At 42.2% G+C, this 22,602-nt stretch overlaps 2 protein-coding genes across 10 annotated transcripts in view; both read right to left on the bottom strand.

The window, feature by feature from the left end:
* Window positions 1–14,552, bottom strand: part of map7d3 (MAP7 domain containing 3) — a 29,528-nt gene extending 14,976 nt beyond the window's left edge. The window contains exons 1-9 of one of the 9 annotated variants that reach the window (XM_056439106.1): window positions 14,427–14,552; window positions 5,224–5,325; window positions 4,810–4,890; window positions 4,552–4,715; window positions 4,150–4,261; window positions 3,162–3,245; window positions 2,296–2,403; window positions 1,450–1,572; window positions 927–1,025 (exon numbers count right to left, since the gene is read on the bottom strand). In XM_056439106.1, the coding sequence (XP_056295081.1) occupies window positions 927–1,025; window positions 1,450–1,572; window positions 2,296–2,403; window positions 3,162–3,245; window positions 4,150–4,261; window positions 4,552–4,715; window positions 4,810–4,890; window positions 5,224–5,325; window positions 14,427–14,472 (919 nt within the window). In that variant the 5' untranslated portion in view covers window positions 14,473–14,552. The remainder of the gene's footprint in view (window positions 1–926; window positions 1,026–1,449; window positions 1,573–2,295; window positions 2,404–3,161; window positions 3,246–4,149; window positions 4,262–4,551; window positions 4,716–4,809; window positions 4,891–5,223; window positions 5,326–14,426) is intronic. The other 8 variants (XM_056439111.1, XM_056439107.1, XM_056439109.1 and 5 more) reach the window with 8 other exon arrangements.
* A 1,198-nt stretch (window positions 14,553–15,750) lies between these two features.
* On the bottom strand, window positions 15,751–22,439 carry LOC130209777 (tumor necrosis factor receptor superfamily member EDAR-like). Its single transcript, XM_056439616.1, has 11 exons — window positions 22,390–22,439; window positions 19,315–19,428; window positions 19,026–19,204; window positions 18,820–18,935; window positions 18,644–18,694; window positions 18,461–18,571; window positions 18,290–18,367; window positions 17,475–17,574; window positions 17,241–17,385; window positions 16,245–16,284; window positions 15,751–16,110 (listed from the first exon to the last, which is right to left on the bottom strand). The coding sequence occupies exons 3-11, from the start codon at window positions 19,115–19,117 to the stop codon at window positions 15,842–15,844; spliced, it is 1,002 nt and encodes a 333-aa protein (XP_056295591.1). The 5' UTR covers window positions 19,118–19,204; window positions 19,315–19,428; window positions 22,390–22,439; the 3' UTR covers window positions 15,751–15,841.
* Window positions 22,440–22,602: the final 163 nt, after the last annotated feature.

Here is a 22,602-nt window from a genome sequence, read left to right as displayed (position 1 = left end):
GGCTCCCTGCTCTGCACCCAGTTATTACAAATCTGGGGTATTTAGTCAGAGTTACGGTTATAAGTTGTGTGGGCGATTTGGGGTGAAATAAATGTATGAAATGTTATGTTTGCTAGTAGGAAGTATCCAGTCAATTTGCATGACGGTATCCGTGTCGTATTGTTGTCTAGGCTAACCACACAGAGAAAAGACATGTAAACAGAACAAGAACATTTTGACAGCCTCTTTCGTACGAACGCCGACATCGCTACAGGACAAACAGAAGCATTGGTGGTTAATGGCAACACACAGACTGAAGGGAGTCTTTTCTGTGCTCTGGGGTGCTGTGGCGGGATGGCACTGCCACACACCACAGGGAAGCATCGTGACTTAAATCAAGCTAAAACGTCATCTTGGAGGGAGAAAACAATCAACACTTTGTGACAACAATACAATACACTGTGTTAGGGCAGACACAGCACACACAAAAACATCCCGGGGTTGTCACTTGAAAAGAAAACAATTAAAATAGTTCAAACATGATAAGTTATCGGTGAACCACATAGCACAGGGCATGATCTGGGGGGTTAAGACAGCAGAAAGGCATACATGGAACACGCACAGCGTTCCCAGTAAATCAGACAGGGAACAAGAGTTCAGAGAGGCGGAGCAGCTGCCTGGAGGTGAGCAAGACTTGGTTAGAAGGGAACATCGACGGAAGGAAGAAAGGCATAGAAAGTTTAAATATATCCGATATCGCAGATGACACTGAAATGAGCCAAGCGTTATCCCCAAAACCTCTTAGTCGCCGACAGTGTTGGTCGGGGTTTAAAAGTCGAGCAAGCGGTTAACATCAGAGCAACATGCGGGTTCTCACACAACGGGAGCCCTGCGCGATGCAGACAGAGGCGAGACGCAACGGATTTCTGATTGTTCATGCTCGCCACCTTGGTCTTCCGTTGTCGCCTTATCAGGCTTGGCAGCGGTCTGTGCTCCGCCCTCACTTACTCGTGTGAGGGAGGAACTTCTCCTCCTGACGGAACGGCCTACGGACATGAAAGTGGAGTTATAGCCAAGCAGGCACCGGAAAGGAGTCAACAAGGAATCCCCAAAGACAGTTTACAAGTCATGTGCACTTCATTTGGCCGAATGGGAGTCAACAGGCTTGGGCAGCCAGCAGCTGATGATGTGAAGTGTAATAGACCAAGTACACAGAGGAGAGTTGGAACGGCCCATTCTGATGATAATCCAGATGAGATATCGTGGTGTTAATTGCCATGAGTGTTTAAACCATTTGCATGTATACAAATACAGATTGCTATGTAGTTTTCATAGTTGGTACAGATCGTATCATATAATGGAACTTATTAAAAATGTCCTCTATAACCTGTGTTGGTTTGCTAAATTGTGCATAGTACCCCATCATTATTATGAAAGCATCGTGTGGGATGGAAAGGAGATCTTTTGCACCTGTCGGTTCCACCCGAGGCTTTTTGCAGTCTTCCTTACTGGCCTGAGCAGCATTGCCATTGTTAGGCAACCGATTACAAGATGAACTCCTCGGCTTAACACCTGAGAGACAATGATGAGACACTTCATGATGAATTTAGACAGCGCTCTTTTGTGATTGGTACAAAGTCTCTCAGACTTTGTTTTGAATATATTCATCGGCCTTGGAAAGGAAAAGCATGAATATTAAACGTGTCTAGAGGAATAGAGAAATCAACAATATCAGAGAGAGGAAATGACACTGGCAACCCATATAAGCTGTGGAGAAATATTAATCAACTGATTGTGTCGATTAGTTTTGTATACTTCTTGTGAATCAAAATATGCTTCTGAAAATTGTTATAGGCTTCTACACCGCTATGAGCATATGTATAAATGAATCACCATGTGGTGCTTGGGACCTCTTGTGATTCGGAACATTTGATCCGGTGCAAAGTAAATAGATTGTGAGGCCATGCTACTCCATAATTAGCTGGAACCAGAGAGCTCAAGCACTTTTACCAGTCCGTCAGCGTTCCAGTGAGATATGGAGAGCACAGGGGTCAGAGTTCACTCCAGGCTTGAGAGTTAAAAGAGAAAGTAGGTTTGTTCCAGATATTCTAGTTGGTCACCTCGATCTCAGAACATTATTCATCAGAGTAACACATTTACCTGGCCGGTAATAGTCTGGTTAGTTTGGAACTACATTGGTTAAGGAACAGCACAGCAATGCAAAGAGGGTAGGAGGAACGGGTGAAGGGAGGCAGGGAGGGGGACAAGGAGCCAATGTGGGAGGGAGGAAGGGGGGAAATCAGTGAGGAGACTTACGTTTGTCAGGAGATTTGATAAGGGTGGCAGAGGAGGAGGATAGGCGTTTGCTGATGCCAGCCTCGGACAGCTGTTTCAGGTTCATGGTGGATGTGGAGCGCTTGTCCACTAAGAGGGAGGAGGAGAGACAGACAAGGGAGGCGGGGTTTACACTGGAGGTTGGCCAATGGAGGAGGGCATTAGGGTGCATACGAGGGAGGACTAGGCTCTTCAAGATCCTAATAGCCTTAATAGGAAAAGGGTGATATGCTGCTTCATTATTATCCCTAAATTAAAATACATAGAAACAAAAACACACTGACGGTTGCCCGTTAACCCATTGATCTTATGTGCTCCTAAAGCAGTGCACATTTAGTGACACACTCTTTGCAAAACACATGATATTCAGCATGAATTTGCTGATACATATCATGTATAAAATGACCTTCATTTTTTTACAAACCATTCCAAAGTTGTTGTGTTTTTAGAGGCAGGCATGGTGGTTAGTAAACAACAGATGCTTATTGTTGACCACTCCAGAGAGGAGAGGGTCACAAACATAACATGATCCGTGCCAGAGAATCCAAAAGGTGATACTAGTGCAGTTTCTCCATGTGCCCTTCGATTGGCCTTCCATGCAAAGTCCCCCGTGTGACCCGGAAGTGTCCAACAGTGCGAGTAAGTGAACAACCGAAAAGCTTCCGAGCTATTCACCCAGCACAAAGCACACACGGAACAACGGCCCCATACAACAAGGGTTAGTGAAAAGCTTCCAGTTAGACTGCAGGTGGGGTGGGAAGGATGGGAGGTAACCGAGCTATCTAGAGTGCCAGTGCCAGTCCATGCTGTGTTGCTACATTGGTGAGCAAATTATCAACAAACAAAACCTTGTTGACTCCTTGGTGGCTTTTGTGACGAGGCAGGGGAGATAACTATAGTTACTGGAGATGAAGAGCTGGCATCCGAGTCTCCTGCGGGAAAAAGACAGCAGCTCCCACAGAGGAGGGATAAAATACAAATTGCTGAGAAACATCCTTCATACAAGGCGGGAGAGAAGAGGAACCCCGTCTGCTGGTCTTTAAATAGTGGGAGTGATTGTGCGAAGGGGTCAAGTGATATCACATGCCTGTCACTGTGAGAGCTCGACAGACGAGTAACAATTGTCATTTACATTATAGCTTCAGATCTCAGTCAATGAATTGGATTTTATGAGTTGTTTTGACGGCATTACAACTAACAATATCCGACAGTATTGTTGCAATATTTGAATACATTTTTGATTTGAACTCAATTATATGGGCTCCACTTTCAGTCTGAAAATTCATTTCTTTGGGGTTCAGATTTTGAGCTATGAACTAGAAGATATTTTTACAAAATGATATGCAATGCATAAACGCTTGACTGAAAGAAAGGTTGAGTTTATATGGTTGCCCCTGAAAATTATGTTAAGTCATGGGATTGAACACAAATAAGTATGTATGGTAACAGAAGTTACTCTGCTAGCTCCCAAGCGTATATATATTTCTTTATTCCAGACTCATGAGTCCATAAAACAACAAACACAACAATAGCAGCTAGTTAAGACTCTTGAATATTAAAAACATAGTACTGCCACGTTTGACTGTCATGCCTATCAATACTAGCTTGAGAGCATTTATACAAGTAAACACAGCGTCATCGGGCATTATTATTGGGGGGGGGGATTGCTTTATATTGCTTTCATATACATCGTGGGTTTTACCCCTTTCATGTCTTGTTTTGAAAAACCAAAGAGCATTTAGTGTATCCCAACTGTGTCTTTGATGTGCCATAAGTGGTAAATTGAACAGAAAATAAAGGGTGTACTTTAAATGAAGGCGAAGAAAGGGCCTCTACCTGTCCGCCCATCAGAGTCTGTGGACACTCCTCCCCAGGACCATCTCTTCTGCCTCTGCTCCACTCGCTGACTACGCTCTAATGTCCGCTGCATCATCACCTCATAGTGCTCCTGCAGCATCACAGGGGCAGACGTAGGGGGAAAGGAAAGTCATTACAAGCAGAGCAACATTGGTCCGTAAACCAGAGGCAAAGAGGACAAGATCTGACAATATCATCATTGCACGACACTGTATGTATAGCTGAGGTGTTATCTTCTTGACACTCTCCTGATTAAACATTCTCCACCTCCCCTTTTAAACTAATCGTGTGTGTCTGTGTAAACTAAATGTGTTAAGTCACAGGAGTGAAATGAACCAAGCAACCACAGGGCTCTCAAGACTCCATCTGTGCTGCAGTTACCTTTTCCTCTTCCTGTTTCTGTTTCCTCTTCTCCTCCACAGCCAATCGTTTCTGCTCCTCCTTTTTTCGCTGGTCATCAACCTTTTTCTGACGCTCCTCCAGCTGACGCTCCACTTGCATCTTGGCCTTGCGCTCCCGCTCCATGATCTGAGAGTCTCTCACAACTGTGTGCGTGCACGGTGCAGGATAAACATCACGTATTAGCAGCTTGTCTTATGCTCCGGCTCCCATAACATCACACTGGGATCAGCCCCTTACCCTGTTGTTTGTCCGCCTCCTCTCGCCTCTCTTTTGCCACTCGCAGTCGGTCGTCTATTCTCAGTGCACCGCCGTCAATGACTGCAACACATACGTGGATATGCGTTTCAACGATATGACAAACGCAGCGATGCATATTCAGAGCACAAAGGGGGGGAATACAAATGCAGGATCGCGTTACAAGAGCTTTGCATCAGCCGGGCAGATGTGTGCATGTGACCGTCATTAATGGGCTTTGTCAACTGTAACAGTAATAAGATGACTGAGGATGACCTGCGGTAGACTCTACCGACAGGGTGGGTCAGTGGATTGTGTTGCATCCAATGGTTCAGATTACGGAAGACAATGCAGCGGTGACAGGGCAGTATCAGTGGGAACCAATCTGCTCCTGTGTCGGGGCGTGGTGTCGTTTACCTGGCCTACTCCCCTGAGGTTTAGCTTGTGCGTTGGTTGGAGGTCCCGGGCTGTTCCCTGGCAGGCTGCGCCGCTCCTCGGCCTGTGCTTGTGCAGCTGCAGCTGCACATAGGAAACCAGACATCCACAGTTCACACGCACATCCCATCATGACCGACAAAGCATGCATATCATATAATATCTAGTGAACGGAATCGCTCTGGGTATTCCAAACCAATAAAGTTTCAAGCAGAAGTTTTTCTCTGTGCTTGGTTTCCCGTAGGAATGCTCGTTCAAGAGCGCTCCGACAGATTTGAAGCGACAGAACAATCCAGCTATTCAGCCATTTGACATGCATAACCCATCCCTCAGTCAACCCTGGAGCCAGCCATACATGGACTTCTGTGACAAGCTCAGAGGGATGGGCTGCAGTGAGCGCCACGTCTGGAATCAAACCCGCGCGAGCTTCCCGTTAACCTATAAGCCCGCGAGTGGACGCCATTCTACAAAACTACTCCTTGAAACAGAAAGACAAAATAAATATGGGAGAAATGATGTTGGTGCAATACACATTATCAAGCTATTTCAAATAAAGGTCGGCGTTACACAACTTTTAAAAAGGTAGCATATGCATCAACTCTCCCACTAGGACTCCCACCACAGGGTTGAAGGCACTTTCTTCAGTTACAACTACAGTTTTGATGGGAAAATCATGGTTTGGAGATACAGGAGCAGAAAGGAAGGAAACACTGGAGGACATGATCAGGCTGTATATGCCCTGGTATCAGCCTTTTCTCTGGTCTCTTTCCTTCTGTGTATTCAGCATTACAATAGTGCTGACAAAGAGGCAGAACAATGGTCAGTCATGGGCTATTCCCATTAGTAATGAAAACGTCTACCGGTGTTCTCACTGTCTCGATCACTAACTTACGAGTTACTGTTTCCATAATCATTCAAACCAATTATTACAATTTGCAAATAAACCTATATACCTTTTGGAAAATATATTTGAATTCAATAAACATACAAATGTACATTTCATTAGTCATTACAAAAATGTAGTTTGGTCGTCAGTGATATTATTCGGGTTGCCATCAAATTATTTATTCTATACTCTTTTATTTAACATGTATATCTGCATTACAGATTTGACCAAATGAGGGAGCCTGAATGTTCACATTGTCCTGATAATTTACAACAAAGTTTGTTTTACTGATAAGGGAAAACTACCTAAATGCATTTGTGTAATTTATTAAGTATTTACAGGTGTATTATACATTCTCGTGCATTTAACATCATCAAACGTCCATCCCTTCAAAATGGCAAATAATATAAGGTGATGTGGAAATGGTGGTAAAAATGGTTCAGAACGCATTTTGTTCCCCTCAAGATTTATAGATAAGGCGCATTATAAAAGTTTAGGAAATACTGCTTTACATCCTTACCACCAAATGTTTTGTGTTAAAAAAGTGAAAATACGCAGACGGTTTAGAAAGTTCGACGGTCTGATTCTTGAGTCAGTTGCTGAAAGTCCATCAGTTCACATGCTTTCTTTTGACCTGAATCAATGCTTAGAAGGAGGATTGCAATGATCATCCACGACGTAACTAAATTTGTTAAGTAAATATAAAGATTAGTTTGCTCGTCAACAAGAAAACCCACACCGATTTGGCGAGTGTCGTGTCTCAGAAAAGCACATTTGTCATGGACAAAATATTTAGAAATCAACGATACTTCTGCTCCCTCACCTTAAAGAGGGGGAGACGAGATAAGAAATGCCCCATGTCCGTTGCATGATGTGCAGAGTCATGGTCATATGTGTTTGTATATTGTCACCTCACCCACCCCTAATGGAAAAGACATTCCTATGCTGCTGCAAGAGGTTATGCTCCTTCACATCAAACACTGCAGCAGTGAATCAGTCGTTTGAGATAAAACCACGAAAGATGTGCCGCCCTCTGGACATTCAACTCAACAGACAGTCAGTGAATTGAAGCGGTTACGTGAAGGTGCTTATTGAACGTCATCAAAGTCAGAAACACTTTTTACAGAGTCGGCTTAGTGTATGGAAAACATGAATGCTGTGCCGAGCCCACCACAGGCTCTGTTCATGGTGCAGCACGGCAGCACGGCTCATCAGTCAGACAGTTGACTGGACACGCCTCGGGAAACCAGAGGACACAGCGCCGCTCCTACATGAAGCGACACCGACAAATGAGACAGAACATTTGGTCACTACTAAAAATTGCAGCGCAGACATGGATAACTATGAAACATGGCAGGGTATCGAGACAGATTGTTTTAGGACTGATTACATAAATTACACACAGAGCTGGGCGATATGGCCAAACCCTTCCATCTTAATATTAGTAAATATCACATCTCGATAACTATACATATACATCACGATAAAGCGTGTTGTCTGGTCATTCAACAAATAAAAATGTATTTCTGGAAAAAAACACATGGTAAAGCTAATATGTGGATACACCCGAGTGAATTACATACTAATGCTTATTTTCTAATCAATTAAAAACATAACTGCAAAATGAACATATTGGTTTCAAGAGAAATTACAGAGAAAACGGTAAGAAATGTGTCCGGCTATACACTGACCATTTACAAAAAATATTATAGTAATCTAAAAGTAATTAGCTTAAGACGGCACTTTGATTTAACTCCACTTAGGTATTCCCATATGCTGAATTCTTATAAATTCATATTTTCTGCACATTTTGAGTACTAATCCATGCTTGTTCTTACCAATCCAAATAATGTAACCTAATTGTGTACCATGCTATCTTGACATGATTTTATCAGGATACGATTCCATTGCAAGACGATTAATTGTCATATGGAGATGTATTGAGTAGAGATGCACCGATCAGGTTTTTTGGTGCCGATCACCGATCACTGAAATCAGTATCTGCCGATCCGATAATACCGATCACCTTGTCGATTGAAGCATTCTATTTATTGTGTAGCATTATTGCCTAGGACTATGAGGAAATACATATATAAAGCACCTCAAACATTAAAGAAATTACCGATTTCTTTAAACATTTAGGACTTTTACTTTGAAAAATGTCCTAATTGATACATTAAAATTGTTTGATTGCTATTGTAGGGGATTTCAGATATGTATGGAACACATCTGCATCATTCATTTCCTGGAACTCTTGGGGAAATCTATATACAGGACTTTTTTTAACATACAAAAGTCTGACTTATTTTTATAAACTCTTCCTTGGTACAGTAAAATGTTTTAATGTTAGCATAATTTAAGCTAAATCTCAGAAACGATCTATAAAGATACAAAATCAGTTCATTGTTTACTTTTATATGTTAGTGTTTGATTTGTCGACATCTTATTTTGATAAACGGATGTTGTTCCACGTGGTTCTTTCCGCTAACTTTGCAAAACCGGATGTTGTCACATAAATCCTTCCACTAACTTTATCAAAACCCTCGCGCTCCCGATCGAATGCGTTTACCGTGAGCATCAGTCTATAGGGGCAGACATGTGAGAGTCGGCTGAGTCGACCCAGAGATTCAACTCGGGGGACGGGGACGCCGCTCGGTGGTGAGGATCCCCTCGTGGACCTCTCACTCTGCGGCCCTCGCCGGTCGCATTTACTCCGTTGCGATGCGCCGCGATTGAAACGTCTGATAGTTCTCCCAGATTTGACGTCATCTGATTGGCCGTTTTGAGAACGCCGATCAAAACCGATAATGGGAATATCGGCCGATATGGATCGGCGCATCCCTAGTATTGAGCGTGCTATGGTGAATGTAAATAGAGTATCATACTGTTCAGACGGTATAGGTTAGCACAGGGGTCAGGGAACCTATGGCCATATATGGCTCTTCCGGTGACGGCATATGGCTCACAGACAATTTTGAGTTGAAAAAGAAGAAAAAAAATCGCGCCAGATTACAGCAGAAGTAATTTAAGGTCCCTTCTCTTAAAGAGCACGTCTTTGTTCTTTTATTAAACTAAACGTCTGTTATTGATCGTATCTACACAACTGCATGTCATTCTGTTTCTACGTGTCGCGTTAACACTTCTCGGGTCTCCGTCGCGCACATCGGGGCGGAGCAAAGAAAAAGTCACCTGCACCCCCCCCCCCCCCTCCCCCCGTAGCATCAAGCAGCACCAGAAGTCGCATTAAAAGCAAGACATATTTGATTTATTATACGTTAAAAATTCTATATGGCTCTCAATGAAATATATTTAGAAATGTTTGGCTTTTATGGCTCTCCCAGTCAAAAAGGTTGCTGACCCCTGGGTTAGCATCTACATTTATGGGACACTGATGAAGCTGCTATGACCAACAGAACCACCATTCTCCTTCACTCGAGAGAATAAATAGAAAAACAGACGGGTCACTGAGGGCGAAAAGAGACGGTTTATTCTCAAGAGGCAAAAGCCATCTGAATCTAAGGCACGAACGAATGGAAAGAAAAATCACATTTCTCTCCCCTAAAGAAAGAATATGTTAAAAGATGCAGAGCTATTGAATCTTGATGCTCGTGGATCATTTGAGCAGATGAAGTAATTGAAATGTCTGGGTTTAAATCCCAGCACCACAACTCTTTCCCGCAACCACTTCCTGTTTTACTCAACCTTCATACAAAGGGGACACAATTAATTCAATCAATACTGCCAAGCACCCGGTGTCACGGGTAACTGTTGCTAAGTGATACACACAGGCGCTCGAGATGGATGACGAGCTTCTCCATCATGCCCAGGTCTGTACCGAGGTGGGCATGGAAATGATTCAGAGCTAAATGGAGAGAACAACATTGTAAAGCTTTAAAAGGTTCATCTGTCAATTTACAAGCAACACTTACTTATTAGTCTGGGGCTGTAAAGAATACAGTATGTCAACAATAACAACATATAAATGACAATGATGCCGATATTGCAACCCAACCCACAAAGAGTAGATTTAGGATCAGATTTATGACGGGGCAGCTCAGAACGTATCGACTTGCACAAGATAAAATAATGTACCCGATGAAGTTGTGAGACAAGATACAACGCTGTAATAGTACGACAGAATTAAGACTTTATTCTGCATTCTCTGGTGTTTAAAAGGGAAGTAAACGCAGACAGGAAAGCAAAGGGGCTGAGTAAGTAAAAACCGTCACAAGCTAAATTCATAGAGATTCTTTGTGTAGGAGCAAGATTACTTATGCACTAAATATCTGGCTGCAACATCCAGATATAAGACTCTGTTGCATTGAGGCTCGGAAGATATTATTGAATTTCTAAATGTGCCATAGTGGATGTACCTACTCACTGAACGGACTGCTCCAAACAAGAGTCAGAAACACAATGAACTCTACACACCTTCACTTTCTGATTAAAGGGCTTAATGAGATGGGGGAAGAGTCCATCTCAAGAGAGCCAGGTGTGCTCACAGAAATGAAAGGAGGAGTTGTCTTTCATCGTGCATCACTATGGAGATTAGCAGACATTAACATAAATCATTGCTGCTGCATTGATAGACTCTGCTAAACATGTTAATAGTTGAGGGGGACACAACCACTAGTTATTAACCTGGCCTCTAATAATGCGATGGGTTGATCAATGGCATTATCAGAGCTGGATAATAATGTGTTCAGGTAGTTGTAGCTTTGATGGAGACTGAATTATTTCTCATTCATCTGTTATTCACTTCTCTTACATAATTATATAACTCCTTCCCGTCATGTTTTGGGCTGTCATGATAACAGCCAGTCTCATCAGCTGGTCGCTCCTTTCCCAGAGCACAGTGAAACACCTATATTGTTATCATATCATCTTAACTGTTGTCGCTTATCAAATACGATAGTCTCTATGCCTTCAGTACATTCACGTGGCTTTTACAAGCACCCCTCCATCACCGCCCAGTTGCATATTAATTAGCTTCATCGTTTTATCAGCCAGTGTCTGGACTCCACGGGCGGCTGCATCTGGCTAGACACGCCTCCACTGCAAATCACACCAAGGGCCAAATCATTTATCATCACACATTATCTGTCTATCATCATATATATTATGATATAATAATTGTCTATAACAATTATCTTGTGTTGCTCTTACTTGTCTCCCGCGATTGTGTGACAGAGTACAGCATCATCCAGTCGTTTCAGAGAGTAGAGAAAACTCAAAAGGAAAAACATTCTGAGAGCAGCACAAATACGGAGGCGGTTCAATCTTCAGGATGCCGATTGTTACGGCAGCAGTAAAGACGTCACAGGAAACAGACCTGCATTACATCACAACACTTCTAGTTGAATGCTAACACTGATCAAATGCTAGTTCTCTAAAATGACAAGCATCTTTAGACTTACATTTTGGAAACATCAACAAGAAATTACTTCCTTGTTTATGTCGTAAACATTGTCCGAATGCTCAGACACTGCCTTGTGTGTTAAACAATTTAAACATCGACCCTCTTGGCCATTTATGTCACACAAAGCTTCACGTTGCTGGTCCTCACACAACACTGCTGATGCACACGCACACAAACACACCAGATCTTCCGTGGGATTACTCAGAACCTGTCGATGCAACGTTAAGCCTCGGCTATTTGCAGTACTGGTCGGATAACGATGACACGTCCCAATTTCCTCGGGAGTCTCTTCTTCCGGGTAGACCGTATTCTCTTGTGGAGATCGGCATTAAAGGGATCTGAGCACATCCAAATGCATTTATCAGTTATTTATATTACATCAGTCCAGCTCTTGCTGGGCTCCTTAATAACTAAGGATGGGTTAAATGCAGAGAACTAATTTCCCCTTGGGGATAAATAAAAGTGTATATTCTATTCTTAACCCATGTTTTTTTTTACGACAATGCCTCGGGGGATAAAACAGAGTCCTTACAGTACAGTTTGTTTTGTTTTAAGTTAGTTCTCGGTTGAGAAAAACGGTCAACTCTCTTTTTGAAAACGGCAGACACTATCCAAACATGTCGACAGTACAAAAGGAATCAATAAATTACAAATACTTTGGAATTACTAGTTAAATGACAAAAAGCTAAATGTAATTAGACTTTGTTAGTCGATTACACCTGGGATTATTAAACACCTCTGATTTAACACTACTTATTGTTTCGCTGTCTAAAAGGTCAATGTGTGTGTTATGTAGTCGCTGACAGTCTGCCTGCATCAACAACAGCAATCGACTTTTTAATAATTAGAGAAACTGTCCCTGTTTGGAAGTGAGAATGTTTCCTCAGACCTCACATCTACAGGCAAAGTGGGCAGGGAACTTGTGTCTGTGCATGCCAGTGTTGGATTATTTTTTCTAATGCGAAATTAAATCAACATTCCAGAAAGAAACTATAAATAATTATGTAATACACGTACCGACTGATGCCTTGACCAAACTATTCTGACGATGGGCTGACCTGAGTTAGAGCCTATACAAATGAACCTGTTTTGCTATTCAAATCTTTTCGTGTATTTGTATACTTATACACGTCATATCAGTCCATTTAAAAGGTTGACATAGACAGAAGTGGAGACATTTGTGAAAGAAGAGCAACGCAAAGAGGATCCAAGGAACTACAGTAAACACTGAAACTGAGGCTCCTCCTCCTTTGGTTAAATACAATCATTTCAGAAATACTTCTAATGCTTTTAATTCTGCAACAGCATTTGCTGAGCCAGGATCAGGGGAACCTTGCGGTGTGACTTTCAGTAGATCTCCCTTCATAATAGCAGAGTACATTTGATCCTTGCTCACATTCTTGTGGAAATTATCATTCACATGAACCAGATTCCTTACATTATGTTATTAGCGTCCGCCTCTGCTTTGACTGAAGGCCGAGCAAACGGACATCATTTTATTCCTCACAATACCAGGATTCCTACATGTCACATCACTCTAGATGTTGTGGATATTTTCATAAAACCGCAGAATTGGGTGGATGTAAATTCCAGCTTGAAAAGACTGACTGGAAAAGTTAAGAGAAACAGGACGAATACGCACTAAATATGATCCAGTTATTGCAAGGAGTAAAACATGCCTACACCCACAAGGGGTATGCAGAAAACTCTCTTACCCTGAAACACTAAAACACTTTGCCCAACTGCAGCTTGAGTCATAAACTGTGCATTCATGCCACAGATGCAGACACAGTAGACATCCATGTCTAGGTCTGGGGGGGGGGGGGCAGCTGATGCTTGGATGAGAAGCATTGATAGAGACGTTGTTCCTGCAGTTGTCACATACAAAACCATTTACACAAATACTACGCGAATATTGCTTAATAGAGCCGTTTGTAGGGACCAACGTAAAAGGGGCAACGATGCACCCATATTGTCTCATCAGAGCTGTGCGTCTGACACTCCAGCTTTATCTCAAATTCAGGTCAGACATTGTTATAGTTACCCTCCCTGGAGAGTGGAGGGGGCTGTGCCATATGTCAACAAATAATCGCAACTGTCCAATGGACACGGAGGAGAAAAGACCACTTTTATGTAAGATAAGATTAGTTTAGGGGGCAGGAAGCTACACAACTGCCGATACTGTGCAGCTGCTGGTGTGTGGCTGGACACACGGTGCCGGCTGGAGGCATGGACTCGTGCACCGAAACGCGCTTCCTGAACTCTTCCTGATCGGGATAGCGGATGATCACTTTGGACAATAATCCCCAAGTGATGAGCAACGTTATCGGAGCGACTGACGAGTGTCAGTTGCACCGCAGCTAGCTTCGTTTAACAGGCAGTTAACGAGAGTGTGTCCAGTGTAACTTCAGTCTCAATATAATCACACAACAGCACTTTGATAGGCGACGTGGTGTAATTTATATTCCGTGAAGAGAAGCTCGGCGCCACACAAGTGACGCTCACGTCACCTCAAACGTTGAAGTCGTGACATGTCAACCGGCTCCGAGGCTACGAAACAACGCGGTTCAACTTGAGCTAACGTCGACCACGAGCACTTTGAGTCGGCAGCTAAAATAACGCGAACTGCCTGCCGGGACGAGTAAATTCAATTCAACTTTTAACATTTAATGCGTTAAGAAGTTGCTTTTTTTTGGTCCGCATCCATTGTCAGCGTTTCACCGGGGACAGCGAGCTAACGTTACTAGCCGGGACGAGCTTGAACACGTTCAGATAACCCGGTTGGCGGCGGCATTCTCCAGTAAACATTAAAAAGTGACCACTACATTGTAAGAGGCAACTGGGTACAACCACAACTACGACCGGCAGGATGTTTCTTACCCATTTGGGCTCGCAAGCCTTTGAGAGTCGTAGCACCCTCCGCCATTTCTATGAAGTTTTTCCTTCTCTGTTTTTTCTAAAGCGCGTAACACATCGCAGCCGGTAGGACTCGGACACCACGGGGACGTGGACACCAAAGACAGGGGTGACAGATAAGGAGTTCTCACTCTGACCCTTTCCCGGAAACCAAGTAAACGCGGACGAACCGTCAACGCCTTGGAATTGCTGCTGTGTGAATGGAAAGTTTTCAGACACGGGCCGCTGCAGCGATCTTATGTTAAACAACTTTTAGAAAATCGTTATCGAAAGCAATTTCCTATGATTTAAATACAGAATAACAGTATTTAAATGTTAGATCAGTTTGTCAGTTTTTTTCTGTTCAGAAGAAACCAAATGTAACCCACTATTCCCAATCACTTTTTGTTTGTTTGTGGAGAACAAATGTAACACTAGAAATCAAATAAAACATGTTCATGGGGTCAAGGGGTTACTGTAAAAACCTTAGTCTACTTGCAAGAGAATAGCGTTGCACATAAGAGGCAGCAGCAGGATTATCTTTCAAATAGACGATCTAAAGGGTTGAGAGTAAATGAATGGCCTCTTTTGCCATACAGTGGCCCCTGGCGTTTATGTGGCTGTTGCAAGATATTTACTTGAAGGTGTATCTAGAGATAATGACTACACCAGCAATTTAGTTTCAGACTCAATTCATAAAAGAGGCATGCTACTTACTACATGTACATTTAGTCAAAGAAATAAAGTATGTTCATAATACGAAAAAACAATATCATTAGACTTCGATGATTCAGGGAGTTTCTAGAGTAGAAGGAAATAGGTCTCAGACAAGAGAGTAAACTACTGAAAACGAATTCATAATTTGCTTTCGAGAAAAATCGTAATGCCAAAATGTATTAACCTTACCAGAATGAGTATGCTGAATAATCTGCAGAGCTAGAGATCAAGGGGAAATGCAGTTGGCAAATGATTCTCCCAATGAGAGAATAACATATTTTCTCAGGGCTCTCTGCTCTTTCTCTTGCTATGAACACTGTATCCTCTGTCCTGGTCTGTCTCACATGCTATAGCCAGAGGGCCTCTCATCTATTTTACATAGTCAACAGGAAGTAACACCGTGTGTAGGGTTCAGTTGCAATGGCCTAGATATTGTGTTATGTAGCCTGACTCTGAAGACTCTAAATAATGACATATTCTCACCATTCAAGCTCATAACACATATTAGAAATACCAATTTTATTCAGATCGAAATAATTATCTATGCAAATTAACACTAGAATATTATGTGAAGAAAACGTCAGTTCTTTTCGTATTTTCCTTTCTTTCGTAGTAATTACAATTAATTCAGACATGCTGCAAACAGCTGAAGTCATAGCAACAGATTCTTGGGGTCAAAGTGGTCACTTGTTCACCACAGCTCTGTGTATCCTAGCAACAACTTGAGGATCAGGCAGGAGCGCAGCAGCCTGGGCCAGTTGGGGCAGCAGTGTATAGGTGGAGGTGCGCAGGTACTGGAAGAGGTCCTGGAAGCCTTGGAGATGAGCGTTGACCTGAGGTGGGACGCCTAAAGACCGTCCCAGTCTTCTCAACGTGTTCCTGCTGTCAGCAGAGTCCAGCAGCAGGGACAAGTCCTGGACTGAGTCATAGTCAAGCATCCCGATACTCTGACCTGGACAGAGTCAGGACAGAATCACCAACATGGACTTTAGAGGAGGCCACAGGGAAAAACATATATTACTGTTACTATTATTGTAATTATTATTATGTATTACTTACTTTAACGAAAGAAAGAAATAAACATACCTTGAGCTACTTCCCATATTGTCTGAAGTTTTTGCTCCATCTGATATTGGCATAGAAAAGAGGACATTTTTAGAGAAGCAAAAACATTCAACATAATGGGTATTAGTACAGAAACAATGACAACTAGAATGGGCACTCGGTAGAGTGCATACCTTCGCATATCACAAGATTGGGCATTGAATTATGAACATTTTGGCATTAGTTGCATGCCAATTGGACAAAAATGTATCGTGCTATGGTAAAAAAAGAGTTTGACCTTTCCATGACCTTGACCTTGACATTTGAGCCGATTGATCCCAAAATCTAATCAAATGGTCCCCGGATAATAACCAATCATCCCACCAAATTTCATGCGATTCAAGAACATTTTGACCTGTTCATGACCTTTGACCTTGACCTTTGACCCGATCGATCCCAAAATCTAATCAACTGGTCCCCAGATAATAAACAATCATCCCACCAAATTTCATGCGATTCGGTTCAATACTTTTTGAGTTCTGCGAAAGATTTTGACCTGTTCATGACCTTTGACCTTTGACCCGATCGATCACAAAATCTAATCAACTGGTCCCCGGATAATAAACAATCATCCCACCAAATTTCATGCGATTCGGTTCAATACTTTTTGAGTTCTGCGAAATATTTTGACCTGTTCATGACCTTTGACCTTTGACCCGATCGATCCCAAAATCTAATCAACTGGTCCCCGGATAATAAACAATCATCCCACCAAATTTCATGCGATTCGGTTCAATACTTTTTTAGTTTTGCGAATAACACGCATACAAATAAATAAATAAATAAATAAATAAATACACGGCGATCAAAACATAACCTTCCGGCATTTTCAATGCGAAGGTAATAAATTCAATAATATATTGTCATTGTTAAAAAAAAAATTAACCAAATAGTTATAGTTTTTTTTATTAGTTAAAGCTTCTGAAATGGGAAGATATTCCTTGGCACCTTGCCTCTTGAAAAGTGAAACCACTTTACCTCCTCTAAGGAACAGCAGCGTCTTTGCTTCTCCTCCCATGAGATGTTCTCCTCTTTCTGACTGGAGGGCTTAATGTTGGTGGTGACATTAATCACAATAGAAGTAGGATGCACCTCATTGTCATGGCTCAGTGAGTTCAGGGTTCTGCAGGGATGAAATTAATATAAATAATCCCACAGAGACTAAAGAGGTCCATTGAATGAGTGATCAAACATTATGGATTTGAAAAGCACCTTAACGGATATTGAGCTGGAATAAGTGTCTGTGAAGGGGCCTCTGGTTGTTCCGCTGCTCTCTCCGTGGGGCCGGACAAAGGTGTGTACTGAAGGTCCTCTACACACTCAAAGAAATGACTCATTGGATGAACTCAATTAAATTGTTGGCAGGTTTTCCATCCAATAATTATATGCAACTCCAACTCAAATTTAGCACATCAGTGCAATAAAATGTAATTAAGTTAGTCCAACTCATTTGTATCAAATACATCTAAAATAAAATAACGATATTCATTAAATTAAATTAATTTATGTTTGTCCAACTCAAAATATAAACTAACTAACAAAATATGCAAACTCCACACAGAAGGAAAGCCCCGATTGGGAATTGAACCCTCGGCCCTCTGGCTTTGAGGCGACAGTACTAGCCACTACACCACCGAACAGCCCTGAAAGTGTCTTCACCTCATGCAAACAACTGATTTTCAGAAAGCGCATGCGCAAAGGGTAGTCCCCAATGAAACACATTTATTTTGAGTTGATATGCACACCATCTAACCTAAATAAATCTAAAAAATGAAAGTATTCATACATTTTGTGTTACACCCATGAAATATAAACATCTATTTTTGTAATTGATTTATTTAAATGTATCAAACAATATTTAAATGTGTATCCTCGAAGAAGGGCTTGAATCATTTTTGTGAGTGTAACCTAAATAAATCTAATAAATGAAAGTATTCATACATTTTGTGTTACACCCATTCAATATAAATATCTTTGTTTTGTAATTGATTTATTTAAATGTATCAAACAAAATTTAAATGTGTCACCTCTAAGAAGGGCTTGAATCGTTTTTTTGAGTGCAGACAATAGTCCTTCAGGCCCGGGGCGGTACTCAGGAACCTGTTCTGAATATTGCAGCAAGTGTGTATGAACAGAATGTCATCGAGCAAACAAAGGAGGAGGGGACATAGCGGAGATGTCAAACATCAATAACTCACTGAATCTCTCAGCAGTCAGAAGGACGGCCCAAAGCAGCAGGGCAATGAGGAAAATGGAGGAAGCTGTTGCCGAACCAATCAGGACCATTGAAAACGTTTCTTCTTCTACTCCTTGATTGAACAGAAAAGTCAAAAGGGTACAAAAGGAAGGAGTTGTTTATGAAAATCCAAAGGGTTACGCACTCTTTTCTTCAGGTTCTTTGAAATTTCCCCTGGGCGCAGTGATCCCGCTGCCTGTCAGAGAACAACAGTTATAACTTTCTCTGATAGGTCTCTGGATAATCAGCAATCAATAAAACAATTTATACAAGCGCATTAACATTATCATTCACTCTATATGGTGTGTCTCTAGTTTGTACCTCCTTTAGAGCCGTGAGCTGTCCAAAGCAAGCACTCTTTATGGACTGTGTCACGATTGTAACATGGCACGCAGGGCAGCTCCACTTCTCCAGTCATGCTCCTGAGTTCATAATACCTGCACACACACACACACACACACGCACAATACACTGCTAGCACTTCTCAGGTGACTGGTGTTTAGGCTAGTACTGTAGGTGTAGCTCACCCTGGGAGGCACTGGCCACACTGGGCATCTCCGGTGGGTGAGCACGCTGTCCTCTTCAGGCGGTTCAGCAGACTGCACTGGGTGCATCGCATGCAGGGCCCGACCCCCGTATCTGCACTGAACCTCCCTTCTCCACACAGAATGCAGACACCTTCACTGCCATCTCCGAAACCACAGTCCTGAAAATGATGCACAATATAGACTTGGGGTCAAGGGGCACGGCGGGTGAAAGAAGGGAAGAGAAAGGGGAGAAAAAAGAGCTGCCACTGTCAGGTGTAATGTGTGTTACCTCTGAGAGCTGCTCTCCTGGCCCACACACAGGGCATGAAGCACAGGTGCCATTCGTGTGTAAGAACTCTGTCTGATTGCAGCTGGGTTCGGATTGCACCAGCACGCACCAAACCTGAGGACATTTAAAATATCAGCAGTGGTAGAAATATTCAAAACTTCTGCTCAAAACTAGTACTTAATTTTCTGAAGTAAAAAAAGAGAAACATTATTAGCAACATTTTAAATTAAAAGTAATTGTTTTAATGAAAAGTTGTGTAGTTGTATATATATATATGTACATATATGTATATATATACTGTATATATATACATGTATATATATATATTTATATATATATATATATAACTGGGTTCTGATTAACCTCATTGTCATTGCAGTTTCAAAAATGTTTCTGTAGTTTGAAAGAAGAAAGAATAAGGCAGGTTATTGAACTAGAATTACACTTGAAACTAGCTACACATTGAAAACAAATTAATATATTCTTCCAGCACTGGCAGATTATTTTTTAAGAAAATAATACTTCAAGAACTTTAAGGAAATTACTCAGTAAGCAGATGGTGTGCTCTGAACAATTGCATCATTTCATGTATTAACTGAAAATGCAAGTGAAGTACAAGTATCTCAGTGTTTTGCTGAATATAATGATGATTTGGGAATAATACAGGAGAAGAGTCAAAGTTGGAAATATCTGAGAGGAACTTGCTTTAAGATTAGACCTACCATGAGCAGAGAAGCAGAGAGACAAGCCTCCATCGGAAAACTGTTCATTTAAAAATGGACTTCTTCACGGATAGGATGTTATCTGCCTTCCTAAACTAACACTGTATCCCGAGAAAAGGATGTAACATTTCACATATAAAGATGTCTAGCAGCAAAACAACTAAATATTCTCAAAGGCTACCAGAACAAAACTGCTCAATTTAGTTCACGAAGCAGTGCATCTCATAGACTATTCACTTTGCAGCTCCACATTCAGCAGAGGTACGGTGGTGCGAACAATCTTTGGGAATGCCCCTCATTCTACATCACGAATGACGCAGGAGAGGTTCCCAACCTGACCATCAACCAATGAATGCCAATGACTTCCAAGTCCCCCACCTGGGCGCCTCACGTCATACCTGGTCTTCTTGTGTTTCCTTTGGGGAACCCGCTTGTTTCTCATGAATCAGACCCTTGTTCACAAATATGTCCAATAAAGAGACTGTGTGTGTGTGTGTGTGTGTGTGTGTGTGTGTGTGTGAATTAGTCAGTCTAAACATGTATTGTGATCAAAGCTAAATTATCTCTACAGCCGGTATTGTTTTGTTCTCGTAGACTTGGCTGACGAGCAGCGTGCTGAAGGTGAGACCGTAAAGATAAAACAGACATAATCATTCAGGTGCAATATACTGTTTGACCACATTGTGGAAGCAAGGAGCCATCAAAGTGACAACAAAAACATATCCCTACATTTCACCCCCCTGACAGGATATGATGGGGGATATTGACATACAGCGGTTGTTTGAATTGTGAGGATCTAAAGACAAGCTGAACTATGGACTTTCTTTACGTTCAGGTCCGTCCAGCTGAGAACGAGGCACGCATGAGGGCCTTCATATGTCACGCGGAAAAGCTAATTCGATTTTTGTGTGCAGTTATCGATTGAAGATAATTCTAAAGCACAAGATTAGAGGAAGAATATTACTTTGACTGTTTGCTGACCTGACATAGAAAACACACACACACACACACACACACACACACACACACACACACACAGCTGTTGTCTCAGTCGTAACCATGAACAAATTTAACCTCAAAAGATTATCTTTCCAGATCCAGCATTTGCAGGTGATGTTTACAGCGACCCCGAATGTAAAGGTTGTCATGTAATGAGACAAGCCATTTTGATAATGTTACAGTTATGGTACATCTCGTCAACATCTACACAAACAAAGGTGTGTTTCAAGTATTTCTCAACATCCTACAGCAGTATGTCTTTATACTTTAAGCTTTGTAAAAGATAATGATCACTAATAAAAGCCTGACTGAACCACTGGACCCCCTGACACTAAAAGCGTTGTGCATTCACACCGAACAAAAATGACTTAACTGGAATTTGAAAATTCCCATTTGCGTAGGTTTCATAAAGTCGTGATTGTAACGTTATCGTGCTTGTTAGTTATGTTTATTGGTGGCGATTAATGAGTAACTCAGGGAACTACAGGGAGCGGGCGTGGAGGTCTTCTTATAGAGAAATGAAGTGACGCTTGCCAGCAGACTCGTGGCTCAGCCAGCTTCTCGTGAACTGACATTGGTTGTTTCATTTTTCACAAAACAGCTCGAACTTCTGATTTAAAGGAGATGATTTAATTTTTCACAAAACAGCTCGAACTTCTGATTTAAAGGAGATGACCATGGTGAGTCTAAATTAAGTATTCAGCCACAGGACGATAAGTTGATAATTGTTGTATTACTTCAAGGCAAACTAAAACAACTATTTGTTTTCTTGTCGTCACCTTTTAGCGGATCACTATTTGACCGGCATCGAAAGGTTATTGTTCGCTGTCATGAACTCCGTCAGAAGCCTGTCTTGTGTCACTCTAATCTGTCTGTGTACTCAGCTTCTGGGCTCAAGTAAGATTCAGACCACTTCAATGATTTTAAAGCACATGACAATGTTTAAAGTAGTTGTGGCAGCGGGGGGTGTTAAGGCTCGGCTGCAGAGTGGGTGGAGCGGGGGTGTGGTTCAGGGAACGGTGTCTGATTGCCATCAGCTGGACTGATGACAATCAGACCAGCTGATGGCAATCTGTGTTTGTGTATCTGCGAGGCTTGGTCTTCAAAAGGAGCTGGATGGACTGAAGACGGGGTGGAGTGCCGAGCGGAGACACGGTCTGGGGTCTGGGTGTAATAAAAGATATTGCCAAGTATCCCTCCGAGTACTCGTTCCGTGGTGCTGATAGGGAGAACCTACAAGTGATGGCAAGAAAGCTGTCACACTGGAGCCAAACGTGAAGCCCTTTAAAAAAAATATTAAATTTTTTTTTGGAAAGCACATGGAGAGCAGCCAGCAACACTCAGATCTGCCTACCCAGCTATTGATGGCGCTGGGGCAGATGCTGGAGGGGATGGCAGCTATGCAGCGGGACCAGACAGAGGCGAACCGGCAACTCTGGGGGGCGCTCCTGGCCCAGGCAGAGAGGCAGACGGGAGCCCTGGAGCGGCTCGCCGCCCGGACAGCTGTGGCTCCACCAAGCCCTCCACCCTTGGCGGGGGTGGAGGTCTCGAAAATGACGACGGCAGA

The sequence above is a fragment of the Pseudoliparis swirei genome, chromosome 19 (assembly GCF_029220125.1).
Source record: "Pseudoliparis swirei isolate HS2019 ecotype Mariana Trench chromosome 19, NWPU_hadal_v1, whole genome shotgun sequence".
Taxonomy (NCBI): Eukaryota; Metazoa; Chordata; class Actinopteri; order Perciformes; family Liparidae; genus Pseudoliparis; species Pseudoliparis swirei.
The sequence above is the reverse complement of the archived record's forward strand: the minus strand, read 5'-3'. Positions and strand labels throughout refer to the sequence as shown.